Source organism: Agelaius tricolor, unplaced genomic scaffold (genome assembly GCF_023055355.1).
Source record: "Agelaius tricolor isolate 1412-34295 unplaced genomic scaffold, bAgeTri1.0.p SCAF_2, whole genome shotgun sequence".
Classification (NCBI taxonomy): domain Eukaryota; kingdom Metazoa; phylum Chordata; class Aves; order Passeriformes; family Icteridae; genus Agelaius; species Agelaius tricolor.
Window position 1 is genome coordinate 45176066 of NW_027269262.1, and position 18456 is coordinate 45194521.

At 42.0% G+C, this 18456-nt stretch overlaps 1 protein-coding gene across 7 annotated transcripts in view; it reads right to left on the reverse strand.

The window, feature by feature from the left end:
- The window catches only part of PTPRM (protein tyrosine phosphatase receptor type M), a 438108-nt gene extending 420878 nt beyond the window's left edge, over positions 1 to 17230 (reverse strand). For 2 of the 7 annotated variants that reach the window (XM_071417357.1, XM_071417352.1), the window contains exon 1: positions 16172 to 17228. In XM_071417357.1, coding sequence (XP_071273458.1) covers positions 16172 to 16244 — 73 coding nt within the window. In that variant the 5' untranslated portion in view covers positions 16245 to 17228. Of the gene's footprint in view, positions 1 to 16171 lie in introns of all 7 variants that reach the window. The other 5 variants (XM_071417385.1, XM_071417376.1, XM_071417369.1 and 2 more) reach the window with 4 other exon arrangements.
- Between the last annotated feature and the right edge of the window lie 1226 nt (positions 17231 to 18456).

Here is an 18456-nt window from a genome sequence, read left to right on the forward strand (position 1 = left end):
TCTGAGCCAGTACAGCACCAGCTTCTTCCACAGCAAGGATGCAACGCTCCAAGGTTTGTCAGAGCAGCCCCCCCAGCCTCAGTGAACAATACAAACTCCTGAGCTGCCACCACACACCAGAGTAGAGCCAGGCTTCTCCATCCCTCCCTGCTTCTGAGACAGCTCTCTCCTGTACCTCCCACTGGGAGATTCTGCCTGTGGCAACAGAAAATTCCCCATTAATATGTAATATATACCATAATTAGCACTGTAAAGCAGGTAGTTATCTCACAACTATCCTTCCATCCCCTCTCATAATCACGAAAGTTTATTTACAGGGGGAAAAAAAGAAAGAAAAAAGAACCCCACAAAACTGGTGACAAGCATCTGATTCTTTTTATTTGTATTTTTTATTCTATTTATTTGTATTTTTTAAAAAGTTACTTTCTAAGATTAAGCTTTTGCTTCTAGCATTCGTCTCCAACATAGGAAGTGTGAAAGATGACTGAAATGGCTTCTCTCTGCCTCTGTAGGGCTGGATGCTGTTTGGAAGGATGGGTGCAGTGCAGCTGCCAGCCACGGCTGTATAGCAACCCACCCTCAAAATCACTAATTACAGGTGCTCAAGAATCCCTGCCAAAAAAAAAAAAAAAAAAAAAATTCAAAAAAAGAGAAAGTGGTGTACTAGATCAAACAAAAATGCACATATATACAACTTTGATGCTTTTACCAACAAACTCCTGGCCTTTTATACAAAAAGAGCATGAAGAAAATCACCACAAGAATATGCTACTGATGTTCTGTACCACTTGTTATCCTAAGGGAAAAAAAACAAAACCAAACACACCCCACAAATGAATCAATCAGAACCAGACTATAAAAGTCACCAAGACTATTTAACAAAATCAGAGTAGAAAGGCACTCTTTATAAAAGTACTTTTTAAGCACAGAGTCTAGAGATGGAGGAATTAACTTGCTTTTCTGAACACATGCACAGCATTACTTAGTCCCTCCCAGGACATCACGTTAGGCCTTTAGGGTTTATAACATTAGTTCAGCCTTTCTAATGAAGTGTGTGCCTCAGTGACCTCTTTTACAGAAGCAGCAGCCTGATTTGGAAGTCATCGCATTCCTAGCCATGCCTCTGACTAAGCATGTAAAAACCTCTGAAGTTTTCTTATTCCTAGATCCCAAAACTATTTCATCTGCAAATCCAAGCCAGTGCGAGTTGCATTTGCTACCAAAAGGTAGAGAAGGTCAATTTTGAGTTTCAGCATGATTATCCCTCTTCAGCAGAAATTTAGAATGTAGAGCCCTTGAGTTTTCATCTCCAGACAGACTGTGTTTAAGTGAGTTTAAGATCAAGTGAACACTAGATTTTTTTTTTACATACAAAAATTCCCTCAAAAACTATTCACCTACCAAATTACTTCAAAAAAAACCAAAAAAACAACCAAACTTTGGAGCTACACAGAAACTCCTAACAAATTCAGACTTCTGTAGAACACACCTGAAGACAATTAGCTTTTGGCACTGACTTTTGGCTGCTCTTCTCACCATACCAAAATAAAAACACAGTACATAATTTGAGACAACCAATGTACATGGAACAGACCAATGCTGAAGCCTCTGATTTTCTCTCTCTTAGGACAGATATCAATTTTTTTATTACTATGCTCTAAAAAGTATATTACTAAATTTGATGCAGAAACACTAAATGTAATGCAAGAATAGAAACAGAAAAAGCTCTTTAAAAATATAAGATGATGTGATGCAAGCTATACAGCCTATTATTTTAATTTATCACCTGTGCATGTCAAATTGCAATAATTTACAATAGTAAAAATCAAAGGCATAAAGTACATCCAGAGCTCTGAGAATTTCAGGTGTGAAACAGACCAGTTTCTCACAACAGCTTAGGGTTCTGTTGTGCATTAAGTGCAGAGAGTAAAACTCCATACCACTGCATCTCTATCTTGTGTGTGCACAGGAAAATGTAAGGAGTAGCTGTAAACTTTCTCTTAAAGAAAATTAATTGCTCTGAGTGCAATATTCCTATTTCAAAGGCACATTAGTTCACAGTCACCTTCCACATCAACATAAAAATTTATCGCAAGTGATGTCAAAATCCACTAAGTCCCACTCTGTTTGTTTATTACCAATTCATTGCTGGAGGCAATTAGCTCCATCCCCAACTGGGCTGCATTAACAGGCTGACTCCAGAGCAAAGTCAGAGTGGGGAGCACAAACCAGCTCTGAAAATAGATGGATTTGAACAGAAACAGATGAGGAGTGCTCATAAAATCTATGGCATAGCTGTCTGATAAGGCATATATTTTCCATCTCTAGGTGGGTAGTGAGTACCTTCAGAAACAAAAATAACTCAAGTGACTTAAGAGTTCATCTACCTGAACTATTACAGGAACACACCTCTACTAAATCCATTATCCTATGATACAACTGCAGCCATTGCACAGTTTTTGAATGGTTTAAACTATTCTCACATAGGTGGACCTGCACCCAGTGTGGGTACACAAGATCACAGTAATCCTTTTCTAGTCCCAATCATGACCTCACCTCAGCTAATCTTACTGCTTTCAGATAACTGAGCCGCTGGTTGCAAACCTTCAGCTATTCTTAAAAGTCACCCTGCTTTTCAAATTTATGATTCTGGTGATACTGTAGAAGCCAGCAAAAGAAATCAGCTGCAGTCTCAGAGCTATGTAGTGCTGAAGACTCCAGTAAAACTTGCTCCCATCATTAAAGAGAGGAAACAGAATCCAGCCAGCGTTCAGCTTCCCAAAGCTCTGTGATCTAATTCTACACAAAAGGCTTATAATAAGGTTTAGGCTCACAATACAATTAGTAATTTAGCTCACAAATTAGACTATCTATTAACACTCCAGCAGAGACATCAGCTATATGAGGATTAAGAAGGAATCTGCTGCTCTCAATATGGGAGTGAGAATTTGAATGCTTTAATAGACCGCTTCAGCTTCTGCTAATGGGAACATATATTGCATTGTACAGGATGATGTATGTGAGCATGGCCAGCAGCCTGCTCATACATTGAAATTTCATCAGCAGGAACCACAATAATAATTTACACAATAAGTACAGAGTGGTAACTTTTGAGCTCATCTTAAAGCATAATTTTAACTAGTAAAAATTGATACCGGCAGCGTGAAATACACTGCATATGCATTAGAAGTGCACATAGAAACAAGGCCCAAAATTTGGTAATTCAACATAGACAAACCTAGGTCAACCCAAGGAATGGAAATTATATTGTACAGTATTTAACCACAGTATTCGAATAAAGAAGCAACTGTCTTCCAAATCTTTGCAAACCATATTTTTTCTGTATCTATTAAGAATGGAAGCAGACATATGTAATAAAAGATTCTTTGTCATCTTCTCCCACAAACAGTGCCCAAAAGATTTTTAAAAAGAGCTGGTATCTCTACCATGCTTCTTAATGGCACATTGCTCACAGAGAAAAATAATCCAGATGAGTTTTCAAACGTAGGCTAAAAAACCACTCTACTTATCATAAGCAACTAAAATTTCAACTGCTGTGTTTGAAAAGTGCTGTTCCAATTTCCAGAAAACTATACATGTAACTACATTTCTACAAAATGCCAATATTGCTGCGTTCATGCTGACTTGTGTTAAAATCTGAATTACTTGCAATAAGAGGAGTTTTTTTCTAATTACTTTGACAGTATGCCCAAAACTGACTGTATTCATCTTCAGGTTTTAAGCTTGTGTTTTTATAACTAGGGCCAGTATTACTAATTCTTTATGGCTTGAAAACAAACAAACAAAATCAGTTCATCAGTTTACTTCACACTCTAGTAAAAACCATTCACACCCAAATAATATTATGAACAACGTCCATCTGGTCTGCAATCTAGATCTGGCCGCTGTATCTCATTCCCCACCAGCACTGCCTGCTGCTGCTATCAAGCGTTCAGGGTGAACACACTCACTGCAAAGCAAGACTTAAACCTCACTCATTCCCAGTACTTACTCATAAGCACATGCCATGCTGTCATGTGTGCTAGCACATGCATGGGGCCGTTTTGGTCTTATCTGTCTCAAGGAGAAATAAAAAAGGCAAACCCTCTAACTTGTGATGAATGATACTCAGGCAGTCAGGAATTGTATCCCCAAGCTTCCACCAGAGCCACCCAGAGGCTCTGCAGCCTTCTGAAAACACGCACATACTTCTCCAGACTGGAAGGGCAAAAGTGCCCCACAGCAACACAGGAAATCCACATCAGAGCTGCACATCCTGCAGGCTCAGCTCTCTGCCCAGCCCAGTCACTGCTGCCCAGAGGATGGCACAAGTCATTTGAGGAGAAGCCACACAGAGACCTCACAGCAGCATTCCAGCATATGAATAGGGCCCACAAGGATGCCAGAGAGGAACACTTCATCAGAAAGTGTAGTGACAGGACAAGGGGAAATAAATGGCTTCCAACTGAGAGTAGATTTAGATGATATAGTAGGAAAAAATTCTTTACTGTGTGGCTGGTGGGGCACTGGAACAGGTTGCTCAGAGAAGTTGCAGATGCCCCAACCTGGCAGTGTTGAAGGCCAGGTTGGACAGGGTTTGAGCAACCTTGTCTAGTGGGACATGTCCCTGCCCATGAAATTAGTTTTGGAACTACATGATCTTCATGGACCCGTCCAACCCAAGCCATTCTATGATTCTATTTGTGGAACATAGTGATGAGGAGCTGACATGAACAAAGAAAAGGCAGTGGAGAGAGCTCAGGAGGTGGCAGGTAAGCAATGTATTCTTAAAGGTGGCCTGATGGTTAACAGCCTTGTTAAATATGTATTATATTTGCTGTGAAATACATTGTGTTAAAGCACAATTTTAGAACTGAGAGCAGGTAAGAACCCTCCCTCTTCCTCTGCACAAAATTCCACAGTACACAGCTCTGGAAGATTACTATAATTGGCCAATTCTTTCTTTTATTGCTAGACTACTGGGCAGAGTCAAAGCACTGAAATCATGGGAATTGGGCGGTTTGTTAATGTCACATATTTGCTCAAAGTCAGTTTCAAGCATACAGATCCCTTTTTCTGAAGTCCTCCTCCCAAAGGTCTAGAAATACACATTTTTTAATCCTGGCATACAAGCAAGAATTAATTTTTCACTGCTACAAATCTAGTGTGACATACTGCAGTTTGTGAAGACTTCAACAGACTGAGTTCTGGAAACGTGAGATTTCTCACTCACAGCCACTGAGTGGTTCCCAAACAGTTGTTTGAAAAGCTGTGATCCACGCACTATGTGCACTGATTTGAAGCAAACAGGGATGTCAGATACTGCCTGACTGAAGGAGATTTACTGTGGACCAATTCATGAAACCACAAGTTTATGTTCATTTTGAAATTAAATGTAATTCAAAAATATGGACAGCATGCATTGCTGTCTTGGGGTCAGGGCTACACATCAGAAACTGGTTCCATTTTTTGCAATGGGCCAACAGAAACGACAGGCAAGCAGTAACTTTAAAAATGCAAGTTTCCATGTTGCAGTGTAAACTGCAACCCAATCCATACAACCAAAACCTCTGAAGTAGTTTCTGACTGATGCCAGAATTACTCCACAGCTGCTGCTTTCCACTTCCATTTATTAAGTCATTACAGATACCTTCCAAAATAAAAATTTAGACCTCCAAAGGCAGTATCTGTTTCTCTTAAGGAATCTGAGGAAAAATTTCAAATGCAGCAGAAAATGCATGCACTGTTTACGTTCCCTAATTCCCCTTGAGTTGACCTTGGCCATTCATCTAGATAAAGCCCAGACAGTCTTTATCTGAAATTCTCAGTCTGAACATATGCTTCACCCCTACTCCAAGTCAGAATTAATATCTGCTCTTCCACACTCCAATTCCACTGCATGACAGAGGAAGATACAGGTGAATAAGGCTCAAGTTCACAGTCAGCAATGATCTGCCACTGAGTCAACCCACAGGCACTGCAGTATATTTGTCTATGATTAAAAACAGAAGTAGCTGAGGAAAATTATTTTTAAGGGGCTATTTCCCTACATGGACAACCTTATGCTATATACTGGGCTAAAATTTCAAGAACACTTTAAGGCTTTTTATGTTTACACCTTTCTGTGGCCATGAAAGTTTTAAACAAGGGTAACATCTAAGTGCCCAAAATTCAGGATGCAAAAAAGTACCAGATTCTCATGGACAAACTTCCCAAAGAGCAACTGTACATGTAAGGATCCAGCTGTGAAGCCTCTGCAAGACTCATTAAAAAACCCTGTCCATATCAGCTGGTGATGCATGGCTGCTGCAGAAGTCAGGGGTTTTACCTGTCAAGAGTATTATTTCAACTTGTCTTGGGCTCCTGGGCCCCATGCAATTTCAGTGCATATCTGCTCTAAAGGGCGTGTGCTTGTCTCAAACACTCCTAAATAAATAAAACAAAGCCCAGCGTTTTCCAAATCCACAAATGAAAGCGCTAGGCCAATTCACATAAAAACCCTTACTAGCCTAGATTTATGGAGGCAATTCTAACAACAATTCTTGAAGTAAAAATAAATAAAACACACCTCATGAACTTTATATGTGGTCCTCAATCCATGTGCTTTTCTGTTGCCATAATCAGCAGGTACTAACGTAATGGGAACCTACAGGCTTCCATTTCACATTTTCACCCTTTAAGGTTTTAAAGAGATGTTAACTTTAGCTGTCTTTTGGTTTTGTTGGTTTGCCAACACAAGGTCTGCAATGCTCACCAGTCCTAACCCCAAAAGCCTTCTTTCCCATTTAGAAAGTTGCTTGCAAAGGTTTTCCCCTGAGCTAGGAGCTAGGACAGAGCCAAGATGACATCTCTCAGACACAGTAAAAAGGGCATCAGCTGCACAGTGCCTCAAAATTACTACTGGGACAACAATTTATCTTACATAACTGAGAAATTACTTCAGTATCAAGCTGTCTCTGCAGAAGTTAAAAAGAAAAAGCTTAAGTGATGTGTTATGTAAAGTGCTTATATTAAAGTGTTGAATGCGGAGCTTTGTAAAATAATCTTCATCTACTCTGCAGAATTCAGAAAAGGTAACATAAAGGAAAAAGGCTATAGCTATTTTCAGGCATTAACACAAGAACTACACCACTGAGAATTATGGTTCCTGGAAATGTCCATAACTGCCTCTATCTCCTAAACACATGACAGTATTTAACCATGTTTTTGAGTTTCCAGGGAAAACTGAAGCTAGAGGTGGTGACAAGCAGCTGCTGTAGATTTTCTCTAAATTGTTTTGGGGTTCTGAGTTATCACCTTCCTTTCTTTTAATGTTTTGTAAATGGAAATTCAGCAGATTTCTCAACCATGTGGGAAAAAAAAAATTCCAATTAGTCTATGAAGATCCTCATCCATGTCACAGTCAAACGCCAGAGCACAGAGTCTCCCACACCTATGTGGGAGCTCTGATCACTAAGCAACTATTAAAACAGGAACTTTAAAAAATTTGTATAAATATAGATATACACACACACACACGTCTTCTTCATGCTGTCCTCCAGGGGTGTGGCTCATGATAGGCAATGCCATCCCAACACAGAACCAGGAAAGTCTCCAGGCTCAGAAAGCTCCACAGAGGAAAAATAGTTAAGATTTGGTTGGTTAAGATTTTATGACATATCTTAAAATAGTTGAGGTAAAAGAGGTATTACACTATAGAAAAACTATGAACTTCCAAATTAATCATCAGAACACTCTTGTTCCTGAATTACATTGATTGACAGAAACATCACAGCAATTACAATATGCTTTATAATCCCAACAGGTGTGCAAACAGTGCCAAACACCTTGAAACAAAAATATTTTCTTTCAAGTTTCTGCCACACCTTTGAGCACACTCTGAGCAGGCTGCACAGTTGTTAGGAAACATTGGACTTCTCACAATGAATGAGAAGGGTGGAAGATGGAAGAAGCAACAATGAAATTTTTCAAACAAAGTATATCTAAATCACATAAGAAGAATGAGCAACTGTACTAAAGTAAGCAGCTGCAGAGGAAACAGTAATGTCTGCTATGGCAATTGACTTTCATGTTTGTTTTCAACTGAACTGTTTGCTAGAACAGTAAAAAGCCATGAAGGTAAAAAAAGCAGAAGTGAGAAAAACAGAAGTTTCTATGTAGGTAGAGGACAATGTGAATCCCTTTTGGAAACCTTCACCTCTCCTTGAGATATAACCTGGAAACACTCTTTTTGTCAGAAACAATGCTCAGAAACTCTACCCTCAAAATCTAGGTAGACTTAGTAACCAAAACTTTAAGATTTGCATATAGCTGACCATTTTTTGGTCACAAACTCCTGCATCAGTCATAGCAGCATGACTAAGCACCAGCTGCCAAAATAAGGATTTGGCCATAGAGGGAAAGAAAAATACAACCCCTCCCTGCCACCACCTCTGTGTCAAGTACACCATGAAAAATGTAAAGGTCTGCTAATGGGTAGTAACTCATCAACTTTAAGACAGGGGCATACAAACTAGCACACAGATTACAGACATTCACACAAGTATGTAACTGCACATATCAGGGGTGGAAGTTATTTACTCAGTCTAATGTATATTCACCAGAAAAAAAAAAAAAAACACTTGAACAGCCACTCAATTTACCTGTAACAATCCATCAAGCAAACCTTAAGTATTAGGTTACTGATCCACTCTTTATCCACCTGAAAGTACACAGAAACTCCTGTAATATCCTCCTCAATCTTATGTTAGAATCTTATCAGCACAAATAAAATGTTCTTTCACCTAAAGAGCCTAAATTTATGTGCTACAGAATTAAAACAAAGGTCCACTGACAAAAGTATTCTATCCACTACATTATTTATAAATAGTCTAAACCAGATTTTATTTCAGAGTTCAGGATAAAAGATGTGGCAGGATTCAAGATAATAAAGCATGAGCTTTCTGAAAACTTCCCAAAAATAACTGTGCCTTTAACAAAAAACCCAAGCAACAAAACAACAAACAAGCAAAAAATCCCTCAAAAATATGTGTGGTGGAAAAAAAAAAAATCTGCTCTAAAACAGGCATGTGATGCTCTATTTCATTCTCCTAGAAAATGAAGAGCTGAAGTGATAAAAGAGGTAATTAGCTGTTAGTTATTCCAGAGCAAAAACACATTTCTAGTGATTAACAAAAAAAAATGCTTTAAGAGATATTTATATTAGCTTAACAGTGAAGAAGATTAAAAAGACAAAAAAAAACAGGGGGGAGCAATAAAAAAGCTAATCTACCCCACAAAAAAATCCCACTCTAACCAAAAATTATTTTTCAAAATTAGGGTAGATTACACGTTGGGGGTGGGGAGGAGAAAAACAAACAGTCATAAGTGAAATGTTGGGTTTACACCATTTCACAGAAAAAAACTAAAGATTCATTAATATCATTACATTTAATCATATGTGTAAAGATAATCAACTATTGCTACGTAAAGCTGTCAGAAGACGTATCTGAGCCTTGAATACACATTATTAAAAACAAATGTGTTGAAAACTAAGACAATAAAAATAAGAAAACATCAATAATTATAAATTCACTCCTGTTTTCAACAAGTAATTCAGCTGCCTTTTAGACTTCAGAGTATTTTTTTTTACATTGTCTCTTCTAGTAACATTCCATGCTTCCAGCAAATGCTATACCTTCTTTCCCACCTTTCCCCCCCCAGGACACACAAAGTCTAACCTTTTTTCAGAACTCCTTCCTGCTAATATTGCCATGGTTTTGTCTGAACAACTGTGTTTATTACTTTTTTTTCCTCCTACCATTGCTCCTAATGTGGCAAAGGGTCACTGTTGAGTCAGATACTTCTGGCTGAGACACTTCTTTCCTATTCTCTGCAGATACTGAGCATGGGTATGCACCAGAGACATAAATACACTTTAATTTTTACTGTTATTACTCTCAGAAATCTGGGCACAAATATGTCTTTCTTTCATTTTTAAAGCATAGTGGCACCTTACCCCCTGTATCTCCTCATAGCATTAATGGAAGCCACATGGCTTGAAAACCAACACAAATGGTTGTTATGCCACAAGAAAACAGAATTCCACTGACAGCAACATCATCTCCACAGATAATTATTCTGAATGGATCAGAAAGGTTCTTAATAAGTAGTGAGGAGACATGTACTCCCTCAAAACTTAAGGTTAGATCTTAACCATCTTGATTGATTCTTAAAGATTATCAGATCTCTGCAGCAATATTTCTTGCATTTAAAACACTAGGAAAGTACTGACAATTTCTCTGTAGTTTCATGCATTTTATTATGTATTTTTGTCATATTAGAGCATTCATTTGTCTTTCTGTGTAATACTAACACTGATACTAAAATCAGTCTTTTTACATGTAATTAAAAGTTCATTTGTATTGTAATCAAACTGATGCAAACAAGCCACCAATGGATTAAAATTCTCTAGGTCACAAAAATCCATCATCTGTTTTCACACCTCCCCACCTCCAAATACACCTACATTCTCACAATGCCTAGCTTACAGCCCTTTCTCTTCCTATGCTTAGAAAAATGGATTTAGAGATGCAGCTACACCTAGTGATCAGCAGCAGATCACAGCAGGCAAAACTCTGGAAGACATGACAAAATGATTCAGAGAGAAGTATCTGAATACATTTGGGTGAACAGACTGACATAGGAAAATTTATTGCTACTTTTTTATTTATTTCTAAATACATGACCATATGTTCCAAATTGGTTTCAGCGTCTCAAAATCATGTTATATGTTAACATATAACATTACACATCACAAATAAGATAACTGGAAGTTACCGACAAAATCAAATGAAATAAGGAGAAGATTCTCAATTTTTCTTAAAGAAAAGGAGCAGGTAATTCAGCTGCATTCACACATTAACAGTTTGTTCCTGGGAAAATTTTCAAAACTAATACTTCTTTCCACAAGAGTCATAATTGTGAGCTGAAAGGTTTCTAATTGCATGTCATTTCCTGGGGAAACATCTTCAGAATTTAGTGACATAGCACAGAAATAAGAGTTTGACAGTGATACTAACAAGCTTTAAACACTAGAGATATCCCTCTTAAAAAGCCTTTCCTTCAGCATAAAGTTGCAACACATGAAATACAGGATCAGTTCACAGATCCTGACCCTGCAACATCGCTGGACTTTGTTCCATCAAGTCTACACTTATTATCTTCCCCCCAGCTGAATCCAATGATGCACACTCAAGGGGTTGTCTCAGCAGGAATGTGCAGAACTGGCCTGGCCACCAGGAACTCGCCTGCTTGACATTTTCAGTGACCGTGGCAGGGTGTGGGTGAGCGCTCACAAGAAATAAACCATCCCCACATCTCCAGCTCAGACTCAAGTGACATTAGTGAGGTGGAGTTCAGAAGCTTGCCCGCTCTACCCTAACATGTTCTGTGATTTGCCTGGGGATTAGGTCTCTCTAGCTGCCAATCTAGCAATTTATGTGAGCACTGAAGATATTATTTCATATACTATATGTACTTATATTGTTTCAGGACACTGTGATTTGTTTTCCTCATGAATTCTGACAACTGCTAAATCATGAGACCAAATGAACACCATAGCATTTTTTTACCCAGTGTTATTACATCCTTGCAGTATTTTGAAAGATTTATTTTTAGTTTCTGATGATGTTTCATTACTATCTTTTGAAACCAGAACAGCTAAATAAAATAAATTTTAAAAAACCAAACATACCCACCATACGGTTTCTTTTTTGATGAACTGTGCCACTTCCAAAGCCCTGACTCATTTTTACCTGAAGCATTCTAAAGCACATCCCAGTTCACAAGGGAACACAAACCTTACTTCATTTGTTATAACTGCAAGAAGTTAAAAAAAAAAAACAAAAAAAACCAAAAAAACCCTAAAAAAACAACATCACATTTAGAAGCAGATTTTTCAAAATGCTTCCATTCATTTGCTGGAGTATTTTAAATATGAATAATCTTAGATGTAAAACAGAAATCAAGCCATTCACCTATTCACCTAACAGCTGTAATAGCAGCAGCAAAAATCTCTGAACAGCGGAAGTTTGGTTTGAGAATCTTCCCCCACAGCTCTCAGTGTTTAGTGAGGCCAAGTCCATGCTGTGACCTGTAGCTGGAATAGTTTTGTAGCTGAGCTGACAAGCTTCATCAGCCACTAATAAAGCTGCATCTTCACTGGCATATGTTACTTCCCTTAGAAGATACAGGAATACAGACTTGATGGATGTGTGGAGAGAAAGAAGAGCAGGTGGAATAAACAATGCAAACAAAAGCAGAATTTGCTAAAGTGAGATATAACTACACTTGGAGTTCTTTGTTGCTGAAGTGATCAGAATAGCTAACACAGACTTTCAAACAAAGATCCTGAATACTCTGAGAAATCTCTTTAAACACAGCTAATTATATCAGAAACTTATTTTCTAAGCATTGCCAGGAGCTTCATTTCAGCTAGGACAGGGCCTATGAAGACTTAACCTATATTCTTTCTTTTCTCTGCAGTCACTAAACATCAATGTGATCACAATAAGTTTCAACTTCAGCATGTCAAACTTTGTCCTTCCATCACTTTTCTGGAAAATGTGATCCTTCTTTTTAAAGGGCCTACACCCAAAAATGAACAGATGAGTCTAAGGCACAACATCTATTCAGAATGCAAGGTTTTGTATTTTTAATCCATGAAACAGCTTGAGAATCACTATTCTTTATGTAAAGCCTTTACTACTCACTAGGAAAGATAATTTTAAAATTTTGTACAGCACTTTTCCTCCTTTTCTTCTCTTCATAATTGCCACTAGTCCTGGTTCATTACAAAGGGACTCCCACAAATATTTTTAATCAGTCTGTCCATCCCTCTCACTGCAACAGGACTCTTTCCTTCTCAGAGAAAAACTAAAACTTTTTAAACCAGTGCCACAAAAAGAGCATTGATATACAACCTTGGTGCTTTTCACAGCAAAGAGAATATAACAGACTAATAATAGCCCTCCCTCTGTAAGAGTCAGGCTGTAACCAAGAAACACCAATCTCAGAATTCAGGCTGTGTGCACATTTACATCTACCTGAATAGGAATGCCTTCATAAAAACAGTTTCCAAGTTCTATTACACATTTCCTTGCTTTCAATTTCAGCTCCCCATTTTTGTATTTGACAGAACTCATCCCATCCAGACTCTTAATTTTATGGAGACCAAATATTTATGTTTACAATGTCTCTTTTAACTTCCCATATCTCTATGTTTGAGCTAAATCCCTTACAGGAGTGAATTGCTGTCTCCAGCCTGAATAATCTACCAAGCAGGTGCATGAAGGAAGATGGTGGAGTCAAGTGGCATTTTCTATGACTGAACACCACTTTTCAGGAACTTTAGTATTATATAATATTAACATTCAGTCTTCACATGAGACTGACTTTATAACATTTTGCTAAAATTATAAACAAAACCAGCTAAATTAGGTGTGCTATAGTTTCTCAGAAAAAAAACCCTAAAAAATAGTAAAATAACCCAAAACTAATCTTGCAGAAAGAGTCCAGCTACTTTTAAAAACTTAGGATAAGTAGTACTGTCCATTTAAGACAGTGTTTTCAGTAACATCTCCTAAATTCAAATTCTTGAGATCATTTACTTCTTGAACTGATGAATACAGAATTTTAAAATCTTTAGCTAAGGACTCAGAGAAAATCTCATTGTTATTACCCGTTAAGCTGCTTTCAAAAGATTACTTGAAAGCTCCCAGGCCTTAAAAAGCCAAGATCTCATCTTTCAGTAAGATTATTTTCTAAATGAGAAACTCAAATAAGACAATTGCTGAAGACAACATTAGAACCAATCTTTGTGAAACAAATCAGCCAGTTTAGAAAAGGGTACAAAATAAAAATGGAACTATAAATGCCACAGGCACTTAATTCACACACTGCTATTCTTTGCTTAGAACATGTGTGGAGTTGGCTTGGTTTCTTTTTCCTTTGTTTGTTTTTAAACTTTTCATAGGTTAGTCACATAACTCCCTTCTGCAATAAGGGACAGCTATTACAAAAGATAACTACCCAACTCAAGGATGGATTTTTCAGCACCATTTAATTTCTATGACGCTGATCCATCAAGGTTTTAACAAAAGAAAGAGCATTATTTTTCCCCCAAGCAAAAATTATACCCAGACACAAGCTTCATGTGGTAAAGCACAAAAATGGAAATTTCATCAATTTTGTTCCAAATGCCAAGAATCAACACTAAAAAGAAAAAATTCTGTACATGCATCTTCACAAATAATCTTCACCTTCAATACTTAACATACATATACATATACACACATGGGGAGAAAACTGGGCAGATTCTGCATCCCTTGTCATCTCACTGTAAATAGAAACCTCTGTTACTGAGTTCTTCAGATGGTGTGGAATTGCACCCTTGGAATAACTGTACGCACAAGTCATTGGTGAACTGTTCACGGTTTATAGCACTGCTCTCTCCACAGCATGTCAGGTAAATGAATACAACAGATACAAATCAAACAGTAATGTGGGATTGTTCTTCAGCAACACGAACAGCACTTCAGTGCTGATCCCAGTACAGTATCAGCACATCGCATGCACGAGCACTTGAATATCCAGAAGAAGAGTCGCCCCAGCTTAACTTTAAACAAAAAGTTAGACAGTTCACACAGGTCAGCAGTGAGTTACAGATTTATCTTAATAAACCAAGTGCTCCCATTGAAGTCTGGACACTAGACTGCCAACATTAATGAGCTGTAGAGCAAATATAACTGAGTCCAGTTTCATAATTCGCTGCAGAGCATACCCTCCTTTTAACAGGAATTTGGGAAATATTTCATAATTGTTCCATATCACCTTGGAACACAACGTTTTTCTCCTCGGAGATATTCTGTCTCATCTACAGTAAAAATGCTCCCAAGAAGCCAGGGGAAATGCAGCTACGTATACAAGACGTCCGTGGAATCAAAAATAAAAACAGAAATTTAATTTTTTTTAAATAAGTTCTATACTAGACCACCAACTCCCAGCCATAAAACTTGCTTTATCTACAGTGCTCCATAGATGCAACACGTAATGTGCAAAATATAAACTATTCTGCAGCCTGAGCAACAAGGAGTCAAAAGGATTGCTTCCCACCAGATCAAAGCACACTTTGCACGAACTGAGGACCAGATGTCTTCAATTTAACGTGCTTTCAGCTGCACTAACTTCATGTTAGGAACAAAACACACCAAAAAGAATTCTGAAGTTACTCTTTGCTGGAAGAACTATTTCACAATCCAAATTTCTGTCTAAAATTACGGGTTTCTCCAACATATGAATAAGACAGGGGTGCCGGCAGGCGACTCGAGACCGAAATAACCATCTGCAGGTCTGGGGCTCCGGGGAACAGAGGAACGGCGCCGCAGATGGGGCACTTCGCGGGGCTGCTCTTGGCTGTGAGTGCCGGCACCCATCGGACGCGGGCAGTTCCCGCCCTGCCCTCTCAGGTGACGCTCTGGGGGCTGCCGAGGGCCCGGGGCCGGGGCTTTCCCCCGCTGTCTCACAGCCGCACCTCCGGGCAGCGCCGAGGGCGGGGAGCGGCGGGGGCCAGCGCCCAGGCACCGGCGGGCGGGCAGAGCCGCGGGGCCCCGCCGGGCAGCACCGCAAGCCCTCCTCCTTCGCCCGTGGCCGGCCGCGGCGGCGGGCGGAGCGCCGGGGACCGGCTCATCTCGCCCCTCCGCCTCCCGTGCCGGGGCAGCGGGAAACTTTCGGGAAGTCAGCGGCGGAAAAACGCCGGAGCGAGCCCGAGTCCCGCCCGTCCCTCCAGCCCTGCCCTAGGGCTGCCCGAGCCCCACCAGCCTCTTGACCTTCCATGTCAGGGGCTCAGGGGCGCCAGCGGAGCGGCACCTCGGCGCCGCTGCTCTTCGGGACACTTTTTCCACCCCATCGACGCAGCGGTTCAGTAGTGTCAGACCCGTCAGGGGGATGGGGATGGGAAAAGAAAAAAGGAAGAAAAAAAAAAAAGAAAAATATACAGAAAAAAACCCAAAAAAATCTAAACCAAACCCCCACCGCCTCCAAAGTGCCCGCGCTACCCCCTGCCCGTCCGCCGCCTGGCCCCCGGGAAGGCTGCTCGGCCCCGGGCTGGCAGCCCGGCGAGCCGACTCCTTACCTGTGAACGTCTGCGCTCCCGCTGCCAGCAAAAGTCCGGCCAAAGTAACCAGGCAAGTTCCAACTTTCCCCATATTTCCAGCCCTTCCTGCTCCGAATCCAGCAAAGTGCCAAAGTGTTTGCCAAAGTAGGAGGCGCCCCTCTCGCCCCCCTCCAGTCCAGCGGGGCAGGCGAGGAGGGGGCAGCCGGACTCCCGCACTTGGTGCCCCGTGAGCTGTTCTTCCCTCCTTGCCCTCTCTCCGCTCTTACGGGCAGGGAAGAGGGTGCGAAGTGGCCGGCGGCCGCCCACCCGTCTGCCTTCCTCCGGCCGCGCCGCTGCCCCGGGGGCCGTACGGGCGCCGCTCGCCTCCCCCGGTGCCCGGGGGGGCACCCTTAATCGCGGAGCCTCCTCGGCCGGCGCCGCCGCTAGTCCCGGCTCAGCTCGGCTCCCTGACTGACTCGCGGTCCCCCCCGGCGGGCGGGCGGGCTGAAGGGAGCGGGGAAAGTCACGCCCAGCCGCCGGCGCCGCCGCTCTCCCCCGCTAGAGGGCGAGGCGGCCGGGCCCCGCCGCCGACAGCAGCTCGGGGGCGGCCGCCGCCTGCGGGGGCGAAGCGCTCGGGTCTCCTTCCCGCCCCGCTGCCCCGAGCGCGACTCGGCTGAGGAGATGGTGGCTCCGTGCCGGGCAGGACGATGTCGAAAGTTCGCGGACAGCGCGGGGGGAAGAGAAGAAGGAGCCAAAAGAAAAAAAAAAAAATCTAAGCTAGGCGTCTCGGTAACTTTGCCGCGGGCCGGCCCCGGCTAGAGCCGCAGGCGCTGAAGTTGTGGCCGGCGCTGGTCCCTGCCCCGCCGCGACGGAGCCCCGCCGGAGCGAGGGGTCCGGCCCCGGGGGAACGGTCTCGCCCCCGCCCCGCCGCTCTGGCGCTGCTCCGAGCACCGAGATAGGGAAGGGGAAGCGCAGGAGAGGGGCAGAGCGCCGGCTTTCCATAAGCGCTTCGGTTTTTTTGTACAGGCGATCTGGAGCCTGTCGGAAGAACTAGTCGGAGGCCACCGCTCAGCCTTCCGCGGGAACCGCAAGCGTGAGAGCCCTGCCCGCACGGCGAGCGGCTGATACCGAGAGGAAATTGAGATGTAAATGGGCTCTCCGGGCTGGCGAGGAGCGGCACCGTCGCGTACATTAATTGCTTCGCATTGGCGTGCTGCTCATAAAACTTAATCTCCTTGCCTAGCCCTCGGTAAGAGCCACCCTTCGCCCCTCCGGAGCGCTTCGGGAAGGGATCTCTGGAGAGCGCCCAGCCCGGCCCCCGGTTCAAGACACGGGCGCAGCTCTTAGTCCTGCGGGTGAAGGATAACGTCAGGAATTAGCAGGGTTAGAGAGGGAGTGATGGAAATAAAATCACATTAAAATGGCAATTATCTCTCCTCATTTGCAGCGTGTGACTTCTGGCATTTATCTCCGCGTCACGTATGAAATACAGCTGCATGACAGCCGTCCTCCCGCTGGGGCTCCGGCTCCCGGTGTCCATGGCACTGCAAGGATGTGTTTGCTGGTTTTAAAACAGTTTTAAAACTAAAGCGGAGTTGGAGAGGTGGAAATATTATTGTTGGTTCTCGCTTTCAAAGAAAGGTTTTCCTTTCAAGTGCAACTGTGGCCAAATTTAATGCCTTGTTTATTCCGTGTGGGTTACTAAAACGATAAAAGCAGGAATATAGATAATGCTGGTTTTAAGAGCTTGAGCTCAGGTTGTAGGTTCTGATTTTTCTCCAGCACAGCTCCTCTGTTTTCCCTGCTGCTTTTCTATGTAGTTAGTCGGCTTCGCTGCCGCTTTCCATGGAACTCCGAACTCTACCCATCCCCCACACGTCCAGGCGAGCTCGGGCATATTTAGTGATTTGTGCGTATTCTGAACTGTTTCTACATACAACACATTAAGTCCGAGCCTGGGCACACAGCTGTATGGTTCCCAGTGATCGCCCAGCCATGCTGTTTTCGGGACGCTGCTCTGTTATGTTTCGGGTGGTGCATCTGCGACTTGCTGCGTGTCCCTTCGCGAAGGGACGCGAACTTCGGGGTGTGTGGGGCTACGGCAGCTGCTCCAAAGGTAACGCAAGGGGGCAGAATAGCATTAATTGTTGTGTTCCCTGACGTCAGACTTCTTCTTTGCAATAGCAGCTATTCCCCGAGTTTATTGTTTGCCCAGAACTTCGGTCTTGTCCCGCCCCCCCCAAAAAAGACGTTGCCTTTATTCCCCGAAGCCTTGGTAATCTATGGATGTTTTATAATACGACTTCAATTTTTTTAAATTTTGA